We start from the raw sequence: 21779 nt of genomic DNA on the forward strand, positions 1-21779 counted from the left end.
CATTTATCTTCTAACACTTTTATCATGTTTACTGTTTGTCTCTGAAAGTTTGCATGCTGTGATTTTTCTTCAATCAGTTTCCCTTTCAGCAGCAGCTCAGCAGAGGTGTCAAAAGTATTCACATTCTTTACTCAGGTAGAAGTATAGATACTAGAGTTTAAAAATACTAAGTAGAAGTTGAAGTATCAACTCAAGTTTTTTACTTAAGTAAAAGTATAAAAATACTTGTTTCAAAACTACTTAAAGTATAAAAGTAAAAGTAATGTAAGGGGGAAAAAAGCCATTAAGGACAAAAGCCATTGAAAATGAATGCATCTTAGTATAATGCAAATATATTAAAGAACCATATATGTACTATTGAGCATTAACACGTGTTTCAGAGAGCAGAAGATATGATGACTAGTTGCCTATAAGTATTGTAATGGTGCAAAAAGTCAAACTTCAGAGGCATGTTATCATTTATCCTAACATTTATTGGAATGTACATCCAAGTTTAGTTGCAGGAATCTGAGGGAACGGATGTAAGAACAAAACTGGACAAGAACATCTGAAACAACCACAACCAAATTCACTCTATCCGGATGGCGCAATTTAACTGGATAGTTTTTTTTTAAAGGCAGAAATGAAATAGAGTAACAAGGCTGTTTTTAAAATGTAAGGAGTAAAAAGTACAGATAATTGCGTGAAAATGTAAGGAGCAAAAGTAAAAAGTCGTCTGAAAAATAATTACTCCAGTGAAGTATAGATAACCAAAATTTCTACTTAAGTAAGGTAACCAAGTATTTGTACTTCGTTACTTGACACCTCTGCAGCTCAGTCATTTTGGGTGTTATCAGAAGTGTCCGTCGTTGAGAAGCCACCTGTTGCATGGTGGTTTGAGATCCTCGGCCGTTGGAGCTGATGTGAGAAGGATCTGCTGAAGATGTCTTCATCTTATGTAAGATTATCAGCTTCGTGATTCAGGGTTGATGGGGTTCGCACTTAAAAGCTAACAGTTCATCTGTGTTGTGTATGAGGTGGCAGGACTCTCGGGCACAAGCTGCCTCTCCTGGTGATTTGTCCAGATCCTCCTCTTTTAAATGTCAGCCATGTCATTTCAGATGAAAGGTGTCACAGCAAAAAAGGAAAAAAAAAAAAACAGAGAGTAGAGAAGACAGCTGAAAAATGTGAGTCAGAGAGCAGCTGGCTTCAGTAACGAATGAGTGCATGCGAGTGAAAAGGTGAAGAAGTGTTTATCGCTGGGAGATTGATGCCCTGAGAGATGGGATGAGGCTAGAACCAGCTTTCCTTTCTTAGAGGTTTTTGTCTACATTTTATCATATCCCTCGTAAAGTGCTTGATCCATCACATTTTACACCTTTGTTGGGATGATAGAATACATTGTAATCACTTGTTTATGTTGTTGTGAATCAATTAAGACATAATGTGCCAGTTGCGCTGGCAAACATCTGACGCCCGAGGCGAGTGAAAGGAAAGAAAACACTGGCATTCATCAATAGACTTCCTGTAACAACATCTCTTTACTCACATCCCAACTGCTGATTAAACCACTGGACATTTTGTTTATTCGTAGCATCTGATTGTGCTTTACGTTTTGTAATCAATAGCTGTTGATATGTTTACCAGCAGAAACCAGCAGAAGGCTTTCTGTTTGTTTGCAGGTGATTTAAAAGCACACTGACAACTAAGCCTAGTTCCTTGAATCAAATATTGGCCTTTAATGTATTCTGCAAGCCACAAAAATGAGTCATATGTACTTAAAAAAGTTTTCTTTTAGAAAGTGCACCGACACCATATAATATAGAGTTGTCAAAGGTTGCATTTGAAAACCTATTCACTTTTCTTAGCTCTAACAAGACCTAAAAAAGCTCTGTTGAGTTTGTTGCTGGTGCAGAACTTTCATCAGTACTGATGAAATTGAAGTCTGAGTCAAATATTGGAGCAGACATTGTATCACAATATTGGCTACAGACAGCACCTTGTGGTGCTGTCGAGGAAGTTATAAAAATAAAACAAAATTCTGCATGTAAGTGGTTTGAAAAAAATTCAAAATGATAACTTTTTAGGATGGCAAGCAGTAAAAAAAAAACCCTGGAAACCAAACAATTCATTTCCTCTAACAAAATGTCTCTGGGCCACATCCCAACCAATTACAATGCTAACCCAATATCAGGCAGACTGGAAATGAAGCTAATAACGGTAATCTTTTGGAGGTATGCTGTTCTTCATGTATTTCATTGCATGCGGAGCTGTTTTGTGCCACACTCGTGAACAAAGACATGGCCGAAGAAATTTCGAACTGCCTTGTGTTTGCACTTTTCTCTGGCGAGATTATCCATGTTCCACATAAACATTTTATCCTGAATGTGATCGAAATCACATTTAAAACAACCTAATTCTAAAATGCATGTAAATATACTGTTCAAATTCTCAGAAGTTCCTCCCTGTGAAAATAAAAGACACAAATGTAAAGTATAAGTATTAGTTTATTATTAGAAATCAGTCACAAAAATAAGTAACAATCCCAAAGACAATAAAAATACCAGACCTGTTACATCGTACATTGAGAAATAAGTCAGGACACAAAAATGTTTTTATTCAAGCAAATTAACAAGAAATCTGTAGATTTCAGCAGGAAGCTTTCAATTTTAATTTGTAGATGAGTCATGTTACTTCGTTAAACTAGAAAAAGGAGCCTTTAAAAATTCTTGACACATTGTAGCCTACAGGATTTATATTGCAGAAAATGTATTTATTTATTCATTTTACCCAAATTAGCAGCTTTGAATGCACTTTAACAATGTATTTAGGTACCAAAACCTCCAAACAATGAGTGAAATTGAACCAAGGCAAATCTGAAGATGAAGTTAGGTCTACTAGCTTACAGTCTGGTGTGTTGGACCTCTGCTACGCCCCCATTCACCATAATCCTTTTTCTTTTTTTTTGCCTCTTGAAACTAAACTTTGCACGTATTTTTTAAAATCCATTTACATGAAGAACATTAAAAAAGGCGTTGAGACCTTGAGGAGGAAGGTTTCTTTAAAGTATTGAAGCAGTGTTGAAACACTACAGTAAGCAATGATAAAAAAAAAAAAACATAAGCCCCTTGCTTTCACTTTTCACGCTTTATAGGTTTTTCATCATTGCCAAAGACTAAATTCACTTTTTGTCCAAAAAACCTGTTTGTGTGGTGACATCAGAGTCTGAGTGGATGCTTTGCTGAGGCCCCAAAAAGCATCACATACAAAATCAAGCTCTAGCGTGACAAATGGAGTCACTGCCTTGCTCAGGCTGTCTGCAGGCTGTGATAATCCATTTTTGTTGCTATATTTTTCTTTCTACAGTTATTTCCCCCTCTAAAAAAAAGAGAGAAAAAGAAAACTAAATAAGAGAGTGGGAAGGGGAGCTCCATGCCAAGGCTTTTAGTCAAAGGCTTTCATCAAGGTGTTTGTAACTGTGTGGACTAATTCAGAGATGGTTTTCATTAGTGAGAAGAAACAGACATAATCAAGCAGAAAATGAAAGGGACTTTAAAACCACCTTTAGACCACAGCACATTATTAATGACCAAAAACTTAAAAAGAACCCTTTCACTATGAAAAGCACACCTAAAATGAAAATTCACTTTAAATTTTGCAAACTGAATCATCTTCTATGAATTCATACTTATGTTCAGACTTGAGGTTACATAATAAAAGAGTTTGACAGCAATATTCTAAGTTTGGAGAGAGTGCAGGTTACGCCAAAAGATCTGGGATGGAAAGGTCCATCTAACCCAGGAAGACATCTCCGTAGAAACCCACTCCCCCAACTTTCTTCTCTCCAGTTTCGTCGACCAGTTCAGGGAAATGTGCGCTCACGCAGACGTTAACAGCCTCCCGTACTTCTGCTGGCAGAGACCTCAGCTTCTGAGCGTGCTCCCTCAGGGCCTCCTGATTGAGCTGGTGACACAGAGGCCGAAGGTCAGTCGTGGGATTATTGCAAAGAAGGCTCTAAATGGGTATTTATTTCTTGCATTATCAGTAATTACTCAGAAAATTATTTTGGATTCTCTTCAGGTGTAAATTGAAATAAATCTAACCCAAAAAATAGAGAGTCGGGTTGAATATAAATAGCTTAATACACAGTCAATAATGTAAAATACAACTGTATTGATTTGGTTCTTGTTAACTCATCCCCATTCATTGCTTTGTTGTTGTTGTTGTTTTTCTTAAGCCTCCTTTGAATTCCTCCCACTGGTTCTCATAATATGAAAAACTGCCCATGTTGACGAACGCTCTCGATGAAACTGAAAAATAAACCGTCCATCTGGCATACACACGTCAGTCTGAAAATTAACAGTCCACATTTTGCCAATCAAATTGAAAGCATTATCATGAAAAGTGCTCTGACATCATCTGCAGCTTCGGGAGTTTGCTACGATGTTTTCCAGTCACCCATAATAGATGTGTCAGATTGCAACATTATGTAAGCGCTCTCAATGGACAAATGGCAAAATGGTGTGATTAAAAATTCAAAAGATTCATTGTGTCTTCCTACAGTGTAATTTGTATAAATCTAAACAGAAATAAAATTGCATAATATGCATGTTTGGAAAAGAAAAATAAAGCTGTTTGGCAGGTTAATTCGACAAAATCCTACTTTCCAAATAAGTTAGGACATAGTTTAGTATAGGTTAACTAATTTATTAGTTGTTTGAGGGCACATAACCTGATTTTAAATAAAAGAACCTTACGGAGGAACGGTCAAGTGAGCGACTGGTGGATGGTGGGCTGAACGTTGTTAAAGGAACATTCCAGTTAAAACAACTTGTTTGCGACCAAAATGACTTGAATCAAAGCAGTTTAGAGAAAGAACAGAATACGTGTTTGCAAAAAATAGCAATTAATATTATCACTTTTGGCAAGGCCGGTTTTTTCTATTGGATATGTATTTATTTATTTCTGAAAACACAAAAAGTAAAGGGATAAAAAAAAAGTTACAATGATGAAGAAAAGTTAGACTTAATCTAGAGTAGCAATGTAGTTAAATTATTTTTTTAAATTTGATTCAGAATAGTTTAAATAATTCAGTGAATGGCAGCTGTAAACAAATTAGTTTTTTAACCTTTATTTAAAGGAACTGAGGGTCTCAGCATTCATGCAGTTTTCTGGAAGTTTGTTCCAGATCTGTGGAGCATAAAAGCTGAATGCTGCTTCTCCATGTTGGGTTCTGATTCTGGGGACAGAGCAGACCTGAACCAGAATACGAGAGGTCTGGGTGGTTGACCTGACAACAACAAATCTATTTGTCTATCTATTTATGTATTTTGGTCATAAACCATTCAGTGATTTATAAACTAAAATAAGTATTTTCTCTGAGATGCAGGGAGCCAGTGTAAAAACCTCAGAACCGGAGTGATTTGGTCCACTCTTAGTTCTGGTGAGAACTCAGGACCTGTATTCTGGATCAGCTGGATTCTGTCTGATTGACTGTTTAGGCAGAGCTGTGATAGTGTGGATAACGTCCCTAGACAAACCAGAATAATATTAACTTAGTAAACGTAGTGTCTTAACAACAGGTTAGTTCTCCTTTTGCTCTGTCTATTCACAGTAGTGAGAGCATAATTCATTAACTTATATTCCTTGAAATCTCATCATTGATGATTTCATGAGCTTTTTCACAAATATGATTGTTTCTATTTTAGAGAAATGTATATTAGTGGGAAGAATTGTAGTAGCATGCCGCTCCCTCTGATGCGTCACTGAATGGAGCAGTTTTGGAGGAGGCTGTTGAACTATTTGTGTCTGGACTGTTTCTGTCCTCCTAAGCCCTCTGAGCCGGCAGTAACAATAGCCGCATCCGATGAAGTGTTTCTCAGTTTTGGTCCTGGTGGTACACTGCCTGTATGTTTTAAAAGTTTCCCTGGTATGACAAGCCCATTTAAAATGTATTGATCAACATCAGTTTGTCACCTGGGTCCGTACCAATATGGTAATGACCTATTTATTTTAATCAAGAGTGCTAAAGCAGGGGAACATCTAAAACAAACGGTGCAGTGGCCCACTGGGACAGGAATAGAGAAATACTATATAATCAATCAATGTACCAATTTCACTGTTCAAGGAAGTTTTCCCTTAATTAATGGGGATTTTACCTCATGACACTGTAGGATTAAGCAGGTATAGAAAATGGATGGATGGATGGATGGATGGATGGATGGATGGATGGATGGATGGATGGATGGATGGATGGATGGATGGATGGATGGATGGATGGATGGATGGATGGATGGATGGATGGATGGATGGATGGACGACTGTAATCTATCTTCACTGCTTCAGGTTAAAATAGATCCAAGAATGCCAGCTAATTATTGACCTATATCCAATATCCCTTTCATTTCTAAAGTTCTTTAAAAAAAAAGAAAGAAAAACTGTTGAAAACCAACAAATAGATCATTTACATAGAAATTATATTTTTTTTTTAAGAATTTCGGCCAGGATTCAGATCACATCATAGTGCAGAAACAGCCCTGTTAAAAGTGTAGTTTCTGGTGATGAACTTACTGCCCAGACTTCTGCTGTTACACCTCAGTGTTGCATTTGATACAGCTGACACTTAAATGTGTTATTGGCAGTAAAGGAACTGTTGTCTTGGTTTAAGTCATGCAGTCTTTTTGTGATAGATTCTAGTATGTATATCGGGAGTCTTCCTCAGACATCAGAGCTTGTTATGGTGTACCACAGGGTTCTGTCCTTGGATCAGGCCTTCTCACTTTATATATGTTTCCATTAGGTACAATTATTTGGCAGTTTGGCTTTATTTGTTATTACAATGCAGATGAATCTCTGTCTATAGTATATCTATCCATGAAGCCAGATGAGTCCAATAAGTTACCTGATTACAAACTTGTCTAAATGTCATAAAGACCTGGGTGCAGGGCCGCCGCAAGGGGTGTGCGAACCGTGCGACCGCACGGGTTCTCGCGCCCCAAGGGGCCGTTTTTGAAAAAAAAAAAATAATAATAATACATTTTTTTTTTTCGTTTTTTTTTTCGTTTTTTCCCTTATAAATATAAACAGTCACATTCCATTACAGACCTAAATGTGTACTAGTCTGTGCATATCAATAAATATATGTGCAATGATGCGCGTGTCTGTTGTTCAATACAACTGATCAGACCAAGCGCAGACACAAGCTGCTCTGTTCCAGACGGGGGGAGTTGGAACAAACTGTCACACAATGTCGAGAGAACGAGACAGATTCAGGAAATTTCCATCAGGGGATGAAAAAAGAAAAAAACTAAAGAAAATGGAAGAGTTTAATGTCTCTCTGAAAGGCTCGTTTTATAAATTTGTTAGAAAAATCACCAATCCGACCGGGTCTCAAGCAGCCGTGGGGCCCCGCGTCGAGGCAAGCCAAATGATGATGAGGCAGGGGAAGGTATCCAGTATTTTGCTAATTGGAGAGTTAAAATTGCGCATATAGACACCCGATCCGACCCGAAAAACCCAAAAAATGTTTTGGGTTTTTAGGTTTTTCGAAAAACCCAAAAATTTCGAGGGCCCCCCCCCGGCCATTTCGCACAGGGCCTCGCAAATCTCCCAGACGGCTCTGCCTGGGTGACTGATAATTTCATGGTACTAAACTCAGATAAGACTGAGGTTGTTGTCTTTAGACTTGAGCACTTCAGAAATAGACTGTTAAGTCATTTAGCAACTCTGGTTGACATTACCTTTCCATCTAGCACTACTGTGGGGAATTATAGTTATTTATGACCATGGTTTGTCCTTTAAAGCACACATAAAGCAAGTTTCCAGAACTGCCTTCTTCCACCTAATTAACATTGTAAAAATAAGGAATATTAAAACCCAGAGTGATGCAGAAAAACTAGGTCATGCATTTGTGATGTCAAGATTCAACATTACCATTCCTGATGGGTAATGACCCTAAATCCTGCACCAGGATTTCTGAAGAGGATTAACATGAGGGATATTTCCCCAATCTTAGCTTTCCTTCACTGGCTTCCTGTCAAACCTAAGATATCATTTTAAATTACTTTCTTACATATATAGCCTTTAGGGACGTAATAACTTCTTCCCTTAAATAATTCACTTTCATATTATCTCTACTGAATGCATAGAGTTTACAAAAGTAGATGGCGACGCAGAGCTTTTAGTTACCAGGTTCCTGTCTTCTACAACCAGTTCCCAGTTTGTGTTCAGGGTGCAGGGTTTTTTTTAACCCTGTTGATTCGTTTTTTACCCCTCCACTCGTGCTTGCCTAGGAAGGGGGACTGCAACACAGACAAGATCTGACTGCTTTGAAGTAGTTTTAGCACCCAAAAAAATGTAACGCTCACCAGAGGTGTCAAAAGTATTCACATTCATTACTCAGGTAGAAGTATAGATACTAGAATTTAAAAATACTCCTGTAGAAGTTGAAGTATCAACTCAAGTTTTTTACTCAAGTAAAAGTATAAAAGTACTGGTTTTAAAACTACTTAAAGTATAAAAGTAAAAGTAATGTAAGGGGAAAAAAAGCCATTAACGACAAAAGCCATTGAAAATGAATGCATCTTAGTATAATGCAAATATATTAAAGAACCATATATGTGTACTATTGAGCATTAACATGTGTTTCAGAGAGCAGAAGATATGATGACTAGTTGCCTATAAGTATTGTAATGGTGCAAAAATTCAAACTTCAGAGGCATGTTATCTTTTATCCTAACCTTTATTGGAATGTACATCCAAGTTTAGTTGCAGGAATCTGAGGGCAACGGATGTAAGAACAAAACTGGACAAGAACATTTGTGCCACAACCACAACCAAATTCACTCTATCCGGATGGAGCAATTTAACTGGATAGTTTTTTTTTTAAAGGCCGAAATGAAATAGAGTAACGAGGCTGTTTTTAAAATGTAAGGAGTAAAAAGTACAGTTAATTGTGTGAAAATGTAAGGAGTGAAAGTAAAAAGTCGCCTGAAAAATAATTACTCCAGTGAAGTATAGATAACCAAAATTTCTACTCAAGTAAGGTAACGAAGTATTTGTACTTCGTTACTTGACACCTCTGACGCTCACTACCATCTAATAAACTTCCTCGGGTTGTTTTAAATCTTAAGCATTCTTTTAAGATGTGAAAAAGGAAGTTATTGTTCATTGTTAGTAACACGTTTTGTCTTGACCTTAAATCTATAAAACATCCTTTAAAGAAGTAGAAACGAGTGTGTACCTGATTAGTCAGGCCCTTGATTTCCTCTATGGTTGCAGTTTGTTTCTTCACCAGATCCTCTTGTTGTGGAGTGTACTCTGAAGACTGTAGCAACACAGTAAATCACAAAACATGTTACAGCTCAAAAACAATATCGATTTGTGGTTTCGAGTGTGTGTGTGTAGTGTGGGAGACACAGACTATTAGTGTGTCAATACACAGTTCATCTACTCATGTTCCTCCCAGTGAGTGAATGTATATGTGCCCACGGGAAGTAACCCGAGACAGGATCAATAACAGTTGAATGTGTCCAGTTAGATTGCACAGCTTTTGCTGCTCTGGACAATTCAGCACTGAGGCTCTGCAGATTAAACAAGTGATTGTGTTATAAATATTTCCAGTAATTAATGGATAAATGCTGATTATGTTGATATTATCCAACCGCAATCTGTGGCCCAGTAGTGGCCAGAGAAGGGTTTTGTTGTTATCTAAACTGAGCAGATTGTCGAGGAAAACAGTCAAACAGCCCAGCCAACAACCTAGAAACATCACACAACTCTTGATGAGCTGACAGAGGAACAAGAGCGCGGCTCCGTGAGTCATCGACCACACATGGATTAACCTGCTCGCTGTAACGAGCCCCTGAGTAATGGACAAGCCTGGCCTAGGGTAAGGGCCTGCCACACTTTCAATCTTTGTGTTTTTGTGTTGGGAATGGGGGCCTGCACATGTTCTTGCATGTGTGGGTGTACTTACGGCTCAAAAATGTGGGAGTGCTCCTGTAAGCAACATGTGGGTGTACGGTATGTGAGCGTGTGCTGCAGCCCACCCGAGGCTTTTTTTTTTTTTTTTTTTGAATTTTCAGTTTTATTCAAATCTTCAGACACTGTAACCATAGTTACACTGTTAGTTACGACAATTTGTTAAATACTGCACTGTGAGCTGATACAGGTTTTTATGAGATATACATGCAATTGGTGGATGTGGTGAGCACACGGCTTTGGAAATGTATGTGAGCTGGAGCATCTGCCCAGTCTCTTGCCTCTGGTCTCATTCCTCCTCAACTTCTCTGTGATTTACAAAGTATGTTAACCTTTGATTCCCCCCAAGGGTTTTGGATATTTACCAAATTTTACACCTTCCTCCTCCGGTTTGCTTCATTTCTTGGCTTTGTTCTCTTTCATCGCCTACAGCATGAACATTTCAAGCTGTTTCAAAGCTCATGCTGGGAGTGTTGCTGCTCTAATGTCAGGTGTTTCGGGATCAGAACTGACTTTTGAGACAACTTCCTTGAATGGGGGGGGGGTAATTGTGAACATTACTGGTATGTGTAATGCGCTTACATTTAGGAAATAAAGTTAGCTGACAAATGGTAAAACTGTAAGTAGAAAGGGTTGTTCACTACTTGGCCTGACTCCCTCAAACAGCTACATAGTCCGTTCCAATGATTTGCAGGCATGTCAGTCACGCCATAACATCCCCAAACACAGGAGGACAAAAATCATTAGCATTATAATTACTTGTGGACATAAACATAGTGTTAAATTAGAGGAAATAAAGCCTTGAAGGGGGCCTAATGGAGGCAGGGATGTGTCAGAACCACTTCCTAGCTATTGTGCACTTGAATGCACTTATACTCCCTTCAACTTTAGACCCAGATTCGAAGTTTACATACGGTAATCTGTTGTTTCCACATGTGTTTATTTGTGCAGAAGCAGAGCATGCAGATGTAATTGCTCTGTTGCATAGCAACTTCAGTAGCTTTGCTACATTTTTAAAATGGTACAACTTAAACCACAACTTGTTCATGTACAACCTGCAGCTGCACTCCCAGTTGAATGTGATTGCTTGGTTGCAATAAGCACAGTTTTAGCTGATCCGCGGTTAAATTGACATGAAACTACTTGTAGAAGTGTGCTCCAATGTAAACATTAACCCTGTGGAATCAGAGCAACCTACTGTACATAAAACCAGTTGTTTTTTAAGTCCATGGGGCATAAATAGTTGGACATCTACCAAACATTTTCGAAACTTAGCTGATGATTTTATCTCAACCATCTAATCAAGCTCTTAGTCTTTCTTGTGTTCGTATCATAATTTTTGACATAGACTGACAATTTGCAGGCCAGACAAGACATGAAGTGGATTCTTTAAGTCTTATCTTCCTCATCCATGAGGTCCTGTTGACAAATGTAACAGTTGAAGCTGGATTCTCACAAAGCTTATGGGAACACGCCCACCCTATGTATCAATCACAGTTAGCTTTGGCTCCCGGCTCCTTCCGCAAAATCCCGCCGAAATATGTGCCATCATATGTTTTCAGTGGGATATACCGTTGAACATGTTGAATCGACAACCAAATCAAAAAGGACAGTCGCCTTTAGGCCACGCTGGGTTAATACAAATGGCTGGCGGCTTCACTCAGCACGGTAGATTGACGATTACAGATGAGGAGTGACGGCTAGCCGTAGATTCAACAGAAGTCAAACATGTGGTGACATTTATCAGTTTCAGGGTGGTTAATGAGCTTCAGTCATAGTAGTTATTTTTACCCTTGATTCCAGTCTTCCCTCTGATTGCAGCTTAATGTTTGCCCAAATAAAAGTTAGGAAACATACATCTGACTCAGCGAGGCATTTCCTATATTATGAAACAATTCTTTAAATTTTAATAGCATACCCAAAAGAAACAAGACTGAAACAGGAGAGTGGTTTTACACTTACTGCAGCATCAGGTTGACTCGTCTCATCCAGCACCTCTGTGCTCATTGCCCTTTTAAGCCTGTCAGAAGAGCAGCAATCAGACAACATGTAGATAATCAAAGTGCAGAAGTTGAGCTGTTTCTCATCACTTTAAGAACAGAAACGAAAAACAACCACATAAAGTTATTGAAAGCTGCAAACTCACTTTGACTTCTCTGTGCATGAACCTTTTGAGAGCAATTTCTTCTTTTCTTTAGTTTCACTGCAATTTAAAGCAAAGACATTTATTAAGGACGTAATGCCTTCAAATTAAAATTGACACTAAAAGCAACCTTTTCATTTTATTTGAGAACTGCAGGCCTCATCTTTGCAGTGAAAGTAACAGGTTTTTTGCTTTTCTACTTTTGTTTAAATTAGATAACATCTGTCCTAATATAACCATCTGCTCACAGCAGACCGTACACATACACATGCATGTGCTTAACACCATAAGCCAGCCAAGGACATTGGAAAACCCGCCTGCTGAGGTGATTCATCCATTATTTGAGGTATTCTCTCTGCAAAATGTCAGCTTTTTCACCTCAGATGACACATGCACAGTGTCACAGAAAAGCTTCAGGGCACAGCTTGGAAAGGCTAAGCAAAGCCTTCTGATGTGTGCATCATGTCCCAAATGTGATGAATGTGTGCTCACACCTCTCCAGGGCTTTCAGTTCACTGGTGTGTCTCTCCATGGCCATCTCCAACAGTTTTGTAAGTCTCTGACACAACAAGATAAAAAGAAAATAGTACAGTCAAAGTCAAAGAGATGCACCAAATAAGAGTTGAGTGGCTCTAAATAGCTCTGTCCAAAACCTTTACACTTAAGTTGACTTGAATTTAATTAATTCAGATTTGACCTGAGTGCTCGGCCTAAGACCTGTCCGAACTGTCAGCAGTCTGCTCTTCATGAAGCAACGGTGCAGCTTCTCAAAAACGACCAGGCTGACCCTTCTCAGACTTGCACAGATTCTGAACTTATTTTAAGAGCATTCAGTCTGACGCATACAAAATTAAGCCTCTTAAGCGCTGCTAGCTCTCGGCAGAAACACAACAAAGAGAGGTGAAATTAGATGCTGCAGGAGAAAGTTGAATGCAGCCTAAGTCACAAAGACTAATCCTATTTTTAGGCAGAATTATTAAATAAAGTAATTACAGCTAAGAGCCAAATGGGGGGAGAGAAAAGCACATGAAAATTGCTACACCTGAATAAGAAGCAGATTCTGCTTTTTAGATGATTTTAAAACTCTCCAATTAGGATTCTAATAACAGGTTTCAATCCATTTGAAAGAACCTGATCTATTTATGATCAGGTAACACAATGACTGATTCACTTCATTGGTGATTAGAAATAGCACAAAATGTAAATAAATAAATAAATAAAAATAATAATAATAAGTGCAATCTATAGCAGCGTCGTGGCTCAGTGGCTAAACGTTGATGTCTCTCAAAAAGTCTAAAGTTTAACTTGCTGCTGGAACCTCTTCCTGTGCTTTCGTGGGTTTTTTACGGATCCTCTGCTGTAATCCATGCATGTTGGCCTGATTAGTGATGCTAAATGACACAAGGAATTAACGTGATTGGGTGCGATTGTTTGTATTGGTGTGGCCTGGGATGGATCATCGACTTGTCCATCGTGTTCTCTCCCTTTCAGCTGCTGACAGCTGGGACAAGCCCCCCCAAGATCCCTGTGGCCATGAAAGGACCAAAGCACGTACAGAAAATGGATGGATGGATGGATATTGAATATCTAATACCAGATCAACACCTTCAATATCTCCTTGACTTCAGCACCCACACCCTGGGTGGGGTTGGCGAAAGGGCCTTTCTGTGTGGAGTTTGCATGTTCTCCCCGTGTTCCCTTGGGTAGCTAATGTGAGCTACCCTCACAAAAACCTGCAGCAGTCCTGGGCTACACATGCCCCCTCTGGCCAACCGGGGCGCCAGATGGGGTATAACGTGATCCTTCCACGCGTTACGTCCAGCCGGAGAAGCCCCACCCTGTCTGGTGAAAAGAAGCGGCCTGCTCACTCCTCAGGTTAAGGATGAGACCTGAGCTCAGTGCAGGGCCCTCCCTGGGTTGATAGAGGGAGAGCAATTCCCAAGACTGACTTAGGTAGGAGCACTGGGTGATGAAAAAAGGGGAAAAAATCCAGATAAAAATATATATATATAAAAAAAACAAAACACCTTCAATATCTCAGAGGTTGTTTTGGGGGCGAATTTTTACTTTTAATTGATTGGGTGAGTTACTACGGAGCCCCTCTGGTGACATTTGAAAAAAATAAAATAATGCGTGGCCACACATTAATAACTCGTGGCCACGCATTATTTTATTTTTTTCAAATGTCACATGTTATTACTACACTCGCCATGACAATACTCTTGCTTTTTAATATAAATAGACTATAATGAATTACCGTTATTAATGATGCCATCCCACCAAGGAAGTTGCATCCACAAAGTCCAGACAGTAGGTTATAATGCCATCCACGAGTAAAATAATGCGTGGCCACGCATTGATTATCTCGTGGCCACGAGTTATTAATGCATGGCCACGCATTATTTTATTTTTTTCAAATGTCACCAGAGGGGCTCCGTAAGTTACAGTAATCAAAGTGTTTATATTCAGATTTTACACAACATCCCCAAGTTATATGGAAGAAGGATTGCAAATGAATCCATTGATTTCCTAGCACCCATGTCATCCTTCAGGGTCGATGGGGGGTTGAAGCCTGTCTCAGTCTTCAGTCGACAGGAGGAGGACAGCCTGGACCAGTCACCAGTTCAACACGCGGTCACACAAACTACACAAACTACAGTCGCTTTAGAATCACCCTTCAACCAAACACTTACACGAAGGAAGCCAGAGTACCTGGAGAAACTTATGCAGCCATTCAGAGAAGGACAGCCATCGCAGAAAAAAGGGAATGGAAGCACTTTCTCTTCAAAAATTGTTACTTTTTCTCCTTTGAGCCACCACCTTTTGGCTTGAAGGGAAATACCGCGTTCAACTTGGTTTAAAAGTGGGTCAAAGTGCTTAAATTGTGATTTATCATCATAACTAATTCTTTGGCTTCAAACCCTTTGCCCTCTGCACACGGTCAGACAACATGGACATTGAATTATGTAGGTCAGAAAACCAAAATAATGGGTGGAGTTTTAGTCCTGTGACAGTGCTTATCAAAGTCAAATATGTGACTGAACATATCCACTTAAAGCCAAGGAGTTTCAAAGTTAAAGCAGAATTTTTACCAACCTCTGTAGCACACTGCTCTTTCTTCTTCTTCATCTGATCACACTGCTCCGTCCACAGGGCCTGTACCTCAACCTGCATCTTTTCCTTCTGCTCCTGAACCCGCTCCGTCTTCACAGTGCTATCAGAGCTGTTGCCCGCTCCCCTGGTGGACACACACGCCACATCACACCCAAATAAAACACTGGAAAAGGAGTCAATTTCAAGAAAGAAAAAAAAACAATAAGAGCCACTCCACTCTCTTTATATAACACACAGCTTGCCCCGGTAGCTGGACTGTGAATTAAAAACGAATTTAGCAGTTTTCTTCATCCTCTAACAATCAGCCAGGAAAACACATCAGCTGCAGAAAGTCCTACATGCATCTAAATGTAATCTTGTTAATAACCCTGGCCGAAGAGACAACTTCGTTAGTGGGACGGCATTGATAAGCTGCAAAATTCAGTGCCGCTCTGCAAGAAGCTGAACAGTTGTGGTGAATGATTAGACCAGGGGTCGGCAACCCAAAATGTTGAAAGAGCCATATTGGACCAAAAACACAAAAAACTAATATGTCTGGAGCCGCAAAAAATGAAAAGTCTTGTATCAGCCTTAGAATTAAGGCAACACATGCTGCATGTATCTATATTAGTTATAACTGGGGGAAGATTTTTTTTTTCATTATGCACTTTGAGAAAAAAGTCGAGATGTCGAGAAAAAAGTCGAAATGTCGAGAGAAAAAAGTCAAAATGTCACGATTAACGTTGAAGTACAATCTTGAGAAAAAAGTCGAAAAGTCAAGAAAAAAGTCGAAATGTCGAGAAAAAAGTCAAAATTTTGAGAAAAAAGTCAAAATGTCGAGAAAAAACTCAAAATTTCGAGAAAAAAGTCAAAATGTCACGATTAATGTTGAAGTACAATCTTGAGAAAAAAGTCGAAATGTCGAGAAAAAAGTCAAAATGTCGAGAAAAAATTCAAAATGTCGAGAAAAAAGTCGAAATATCGAGGAAATAGTCAAAGTTTCGTGAAAAAAGTCGAAATGTCGAGAAAAAAGTCGAAATGTCGAGATTAAAAAAAAGGAAAAAGGAAGGAAAAAAAGAAAAAAAAGGAAAAAAGAAGAAAAAAAGAAAAAAAAGAAGAAAAAAAGGAAAAAAAGAAAGAAAAAAAAGAAGAAAAAAAGGAAAAAAAAGGTCTAACATTTTTGAAAAAGCTCCAGGGAGCCACTAGGGCGGCGCTAAAGAGCCGCATGCGGCTCTAGAGCCGCGGGTTGCCGACTCCTGGATTAGACATAGAAAGAGGACAAATGGCTTTAATGAACACCCTTCTTCCCCCAAGAAGATGAGAACCAGTTTCTTTGTTTGTTTTTTTAATTCACATTTCTTATTTATGACTGTAGTCCAGCCAGAAAAGAAGGATATGGTTGGGAATCGACATACTCTTTTTTCTTCAGTGAGGCCTTCTTCTTGTAAGCCTTGAAGGATTCTGAGTATTTCTGAATCAGATCCTCAGTCTTTTTTTGATACTTCTTTTCAGCTTCCTTCATCTCTCTTTCCTGGCGCTTGATGACCTTCAGATAGTTCTTGTGCTGAGTCAGTTGTTCAATGGTCACGGTTGAAGGCTCTGCAGCAAAAACACACACAAAAAAAGCATATTCTAGGAATTTCCCATTTATTAGATCTAGATCAGGGGTCGGCAACCCAAAATGTTGAAAGAGCCGTATTGGACCAAAAACGCAAAAAACCAATGTGTCTGGAGCCACAAAAAATAAAAAGTCTTGTATCAGCCTTAGAATGAAGGCAACACATGCTGCATGTTTCTATATTAGTTAGAACTGGGGGGAGAGAAAAATGTCGAGAAAAAGTCGAAATGTTGAGAAAAAAGTTGAAATGTTGAGAAAAAAGTTGAGAAAAAAAGTCAAAATTTTGAGGAAAAAAAATCTAAATTTCGAGAAAAAAGTCGAAATGTTGAGAAAAAAGTTGAAATGTTGAGAAAAAAGTCAAAATTTCGAGAAAAAAGTTGAAATGTCGCGATTAAAAAGGAAAGGGAAAAAGGAAGAAAAAAAGGAAAAAAGGGAAAAAAGAAGAAAAAAAAAGGAAAAAAAGGTCAAACATTTTTTAAAAAGCTCTAGGAGCCACAAGGGTGGCTCTAAAGAGCCGCGGGTTGCCGACCCCTGATCTAGATAAAACCTTAATAAAGCTACTCTCCCCTATGTTGGCATATTAATAAAAGTTAGATTTGAATGTTGGGGACTGAGATGGGTCACCTGATTCTGCAGACTCAGAAGATGCAATCGCTGGACAGGGCAACACCACGGCAGCTGCTTCTTCAGAAACAGGCTCTTCAGAAGCTGGCTCTTCAGGGATTTGCTCTTCAGATGTTTGCTCTTTAGACGTAGACTCTTCACAAGCTGGCTCTTCAGCAGGGCCAGCTGTTTCTGATGTTTCCTTATCATCTGTTGCAGGGTCTGGGTTTGTATCCAGGTCAGGGCTTGGTTCCTCGGGAGCCACCTCTGCCTCTGCTTCTGCTTCTTTCTCAGGAGCAGCTTCCTCAAGGGCAGGAGTGGTTTCAGGTGTGGGGCTCGCTGCATCCTCACCTGGAGTAGTTTCAGGAGTTTCAGGAGGCTCAGGCTGTGGAGAGTCTGCCTCTACTTTATTTTCTTCTGCAATGGCTTCAGGGGGAGACTGGGATGACTGGTCAGTGTTGTCAGTGGGTGGTATTGGCTCAGATGCAGCCTTTTCTGGAAGAGGCGGAAAATGTCTTACAAGGCTCAGAATTGCTAGAAAATAAACCCTGAACTGTGTTTCCTTCAAAAGCTTATTACCTTCAGCAGGGGCTTCACTTTCCTTGCCTTTGTCTGTGGGAGGTTGGACCACAAGAGGCAACTCGTAAGGAGAAATGTAGTCAGCGGATGACTGCAGGGGTTAGAAAATAGGACATGAACAATGCAGCAAAGCTGGTCATACTTCCAAGAATGTAATCAGTGTTTTTGAGGTTTTATAGGAAATCTGAGGACATCATATATTAGTTTTAGTGGATGATGTTACCTCTTTGGGGGTCTTTGTGGTCTTCTCTGTGCCTTTTGTAGGGTTAAATAAGGCGTCCGTGAAATCTGAGGATGATATATCCATGTATATATGAAAATCAAATCTGTGTAAATCATATAATCACATCTCATCTGTTCGTGATATATATTATCATTCATCCATATCTGACCTGCACCTTGTAGCAATAGCTATTTATTAATCTGCACTGTGTACATACATATTTATATATATGTATATGTGTATATGCTGTACATTGTGTTTATTTCACTGCATAAGCACTTCTGGGTAGATGCTAACTGCATTTCGTTGCCCTGTACTTTTGACATGTGCAATGACAATAAAGTTGAATCTAATCTAATCTAATCTCATCTAATCTAATAAGAGTACATCAATGTTCAAGACAGCCACAGTTCATGTTTGAAACATCTACATCCATCCAAATGAAATCAGTGTGAGGTTTTTAATTTATTTCGTTTGCAGATGCAAAGCACCTGCAAAGGCAGCAGGTATGTAGTCCTTGACCTCGATGAACACAAAGAGAGCAGGCAGAGTGAGAGGCATGTTGCTCTCACTGCGCAGGCAGATGTGATGGAAACCTGCAGGGCATATACGGAAACCTGAGTGATTTAGCAGAAGCAGGCTTAAACAAATCAGCAAATATTTGGAGTCTTTGACTGATTCTAAATTTTTAAATTATGCAGAGTTGATGAAGCCCTCCCTCTTTTTCCAATTCTTTGCTAACCTGACTGGATGGCATCAAGTGGGATGATTCTGTGTCCCAAGAATTTGCCATTCTCTTCGTGGACTACGAGTCTTAGAGAGGCCAATTCTGGGAGCAAAATCTTAAAACAACACATGTGTTAAGTCTGAGATCAGGAGCTTATATGGCTCAACACAAACACATTCACCCTTACTTGCACTATGTGGTCATTTGAACCTGTCTACAGCATCAATGCCCACCTTCTCAAATACAAAAGGCTCCTCATTCCACACGGGGTTAATGGCATTGGGTGTGGTGGACCACTTGGTGCGGTATTTCTTCTTGGGGTCTCCTGGCAGCCCAATCACCTCCACTTCAACCCCTGTTTTCACATTCTTGTCAGATAGAAACTGCCCTGAATAGATCTAGAGAGACAGGTGAGCATGTATATGAAGTTGGTAACAGCACTTATGAGTGCTGCTGTGCTTATGCATGCTAATAAAACACTGGTTATAAATAGAACTCTGGTTTTCAATCATGCAGTCGTCTGAAATACCACAAATTATGTTTCAGTCTAATCATTATGGACTCCAAACTAGATCCAAACACCACATTCAGACTATCCATGGCTACTGAGTTTAATGTATTACATGTTAGGTAACATGCACAATCACCTGCCCTGATTAGCTGTTTATTTGTAATGCTATAGGTTGCCATGAGGAAACTTCAACATTTGAATATTTTGGCCTAAAGCTTGCAAATTAATCATTTTGAGCTGCCATTTAGTTTTATCTCTGAACACATCATAAGGATGATTAAACTGAGAGATAATAACAAAGCTGTGAGCTTGCCTTTATGGTCAGTGTGCTTGCCACAACCGTGTCAATCCGGTCACAGAAGGGGTCAAACTTCTTGTCACTGCGGCGCAGAACGTCATGTTTGAGCATGTAGCCTGTTCTGCCGTTGAATTCAAACAGAGCCATGTTCAGCTGCATGGGGAAATCTGAAAATAAGCAAAAACAGCCCATTCATGCCACCTCTCTTCGTCTTTGGGAGGTGCAGTGAGCATCTAGGATGCAGAGGACAGCAGTCGCCCATGCAGCCATGTGCACATAAGTGATGCAACACTGACCTGCTGTGGTGAAAGACAGCTGCAAGGCAATAAAAGTAAAGGATGCATTTAAGGGTGTAAGGAACTGGAGCTAAAAGAGAACTGCGGATATATGGAGCTGTTTGATATTCAATTCAGTTCAATTTAATGTTTTTACTGAACAGAAAACATGGATTATTTTATCATCTTCTGTCAATGACAAATAATAAGCTGTTCTAGCTTTGTGAAGGGATTTTTTATATACTATTAGATTCTCTTTCCACGCATGAAAAGAATCTAAAGACTTACAAGAGCACCACTTCCTTTCCATTTTACGCACTTCTTATTTCATATGGGAATTATATCAGGAAGTTAAGATCCTATGGTTAGAGACCGTCTTTCTCGAAGGAGCAACTGCATCTAAAGCTGAGTGCAGCAAATCTGCAGTGTTACTGACAAGGAAATCAATATCTGCAGAGGTAGAATGTGGGTCATAGTCCTCAACTGTTTCACTGTAGGAAGATGAGAAGCGATGTCCTCCTTGAATTTAGCAATAGTTTCATCAGATAAACATTTGATAAAGTAATGCATTTATTATGCGCTTTAATGTTGACACTGTTAAATTCAAACATTAGTAGGCCTACGGTAAATACTGGTCGGATAGGAGGATGCTATGCCCTAGGCAAGGAGGACATTGAGGGTAAGATTAAGGAAGTGTGTTGCTTCGTTTACGTCTTGCGAGAGAATTAAAAGCTAACTTAAAGCTATCACTGTCAACATCCACATGAATGTTAAAGTCACCCACTATGATGACTTTGTCTGTACTGATCAATAAACCAAATAGGAAATCTGAAAATACCTCAGAAGAGGATTTTAACAGCAAGTCTAAATTTATACCCATTGTCTGGTAATTGAGCGCCACCATTTGGCAGCCAACGTTCCAAAAAGGTTGAGGGCTGTAGTTAGACGAGTCCATTCTTGTTCCTTTGGGGTAAATCCTGCTCATCTGCCTCTTATTGTATCTGACAAAAATGGTTAAGTATCCATAAATGTGTCACAGTTTTGCATTTAGGTCAAAGATTTTCACAGTTTTGGTGTTTAGTTCCTGTTTTATTTTGAAACCCTGTGTCCTTGTGTTTCAATCATGTCTTGAATTCTCTTGTTCCCATTCTGCCCGGATCATCACCTGTATCTCGTCAAGCCGTCTGTGTATATCAGGGGTGTCAAACTCATTTTGCTTGGCGGGCAGGATTTGACCAACTTTTTTCTCGCGGGTCGCACGCTCAAAATAACAAAAACGGTGCGAAATTTTTTTTTTCTAATTCTTTTTTTTTTTACCATTGTTATCTAATCCAATATCATTTTAGTTAATTTTAAAGGAAATATGCACTTTGTTTACACTCTAATTATGTAAAATATATTTCTTCAGGATCTTTTCTTGAAATTTCTCGTTTTTTTTTTTCAAATTATGTAAGATACTTTTAATCATTTAATCATTTTACAAAGATAAACAGAAACAAGTATGTTTTTTTTATATTTCGCTTTTTTATAGGAAATTTAATTAAAAGCAAAATTACATCCAAAAGTGTTACTTTGTGATTTAGAGATTTTTTCCAATACAATTAAGTGTATTTATTTTTAAAAATTGGCACGGATATTTACGCTAGTGTGCCGAAAAAGTCAGCACTTCTCTTTTAACTGTTTTACTTTGTCACTATCCTCGTATTCAAAACTGAAATTTTCCGAATAAATATCTTCTATCATCTTTTT

At 39.0% G+C, this 21779-nt stretch overlaps 1 protein-coding gene across 1 annotated transcript in view; it reads right to left on the bottom strand.

The window, feature by feature from the left end:
- Nucleotides 1-2508: 2508 nt before the first annotated feature.
- The window catches only part of plcb2 (phospholipase C, beta 2), a 28200-nt gene continuing 8929 nt past the window's right edge, over nucleotides 2509-21779 (bottom strand). The window contains exons 18-32 of the mRNA XM_061744341.1: nucleotides 20907-21031; nucleotides 19771-19922; nucleotides 19180-19344; nucleotides 18962-19061; nucleotides 18711-18815; nucleotides 18220-18284; nucleotides 17997-18087; nucleotides 17439-17912; nucleotides 16612-16795; nucleotides 15200-15341; nucleotides 12598-12662; nucleotides 12107-12163; nucleotides 11923-11980; nucleotides 9221-9304; nucleotides 2509-3942 (exon numbers count right to left, since the gene is read on the bottom strand). Of these exons, the coding sequence (XP_061600325.1) occupies nucleotides 3772-3942; nucleotides 9221-9304; nucleotides 11923-11980; nucleotides 12107-12163; nucleotides 12598-12662; nucleotides 15200-15341; nucleotides 16612-16795; nucleotides 17439-17912; nucleotides 17997-18087; nucleotides 18220-18284; nucleotides 18711-18815; nucleotides 18962-19061; nucleotides 19180-19344; nucleotides 19771-19922; nucleotides 20907-21031 (2038 nt within the window). The 3' untranslated portion in view covers nucleotides 2509-3771. The remainder of the gene's footprint in view (nucleotides 3943-9220; nucleotides 9305-11922; nucleotides 11981-12106; nucleotides 12164-12597; nucleotides 12663-15199; nucleotides 15342-16611; nucleotides 16796-17438; nucleotides 17913-17996; nucleotides 18088-18219; nucleotides 18285-18710; nucleotides 18816-18961; nucleotides 19062-19179; nucleotides 19345-19770; nucleotides 19923-20906; nucleotides 21032-21779) is intronic.

The sequence above is a fragment of the Cololabis saira genome, chromosome 16 (genome assembly GCF_033807715.1).
Source record: "Cololabis saira isolate AMF1-May2022 chromosome 16, fColSai1.1, whole genome shotgun sequence".
NCBI lineage: Eukaryota > Metazoa > Chordata > Actinopteri > Beloniformes > Belonidae > Cololabis > Cololabis saira.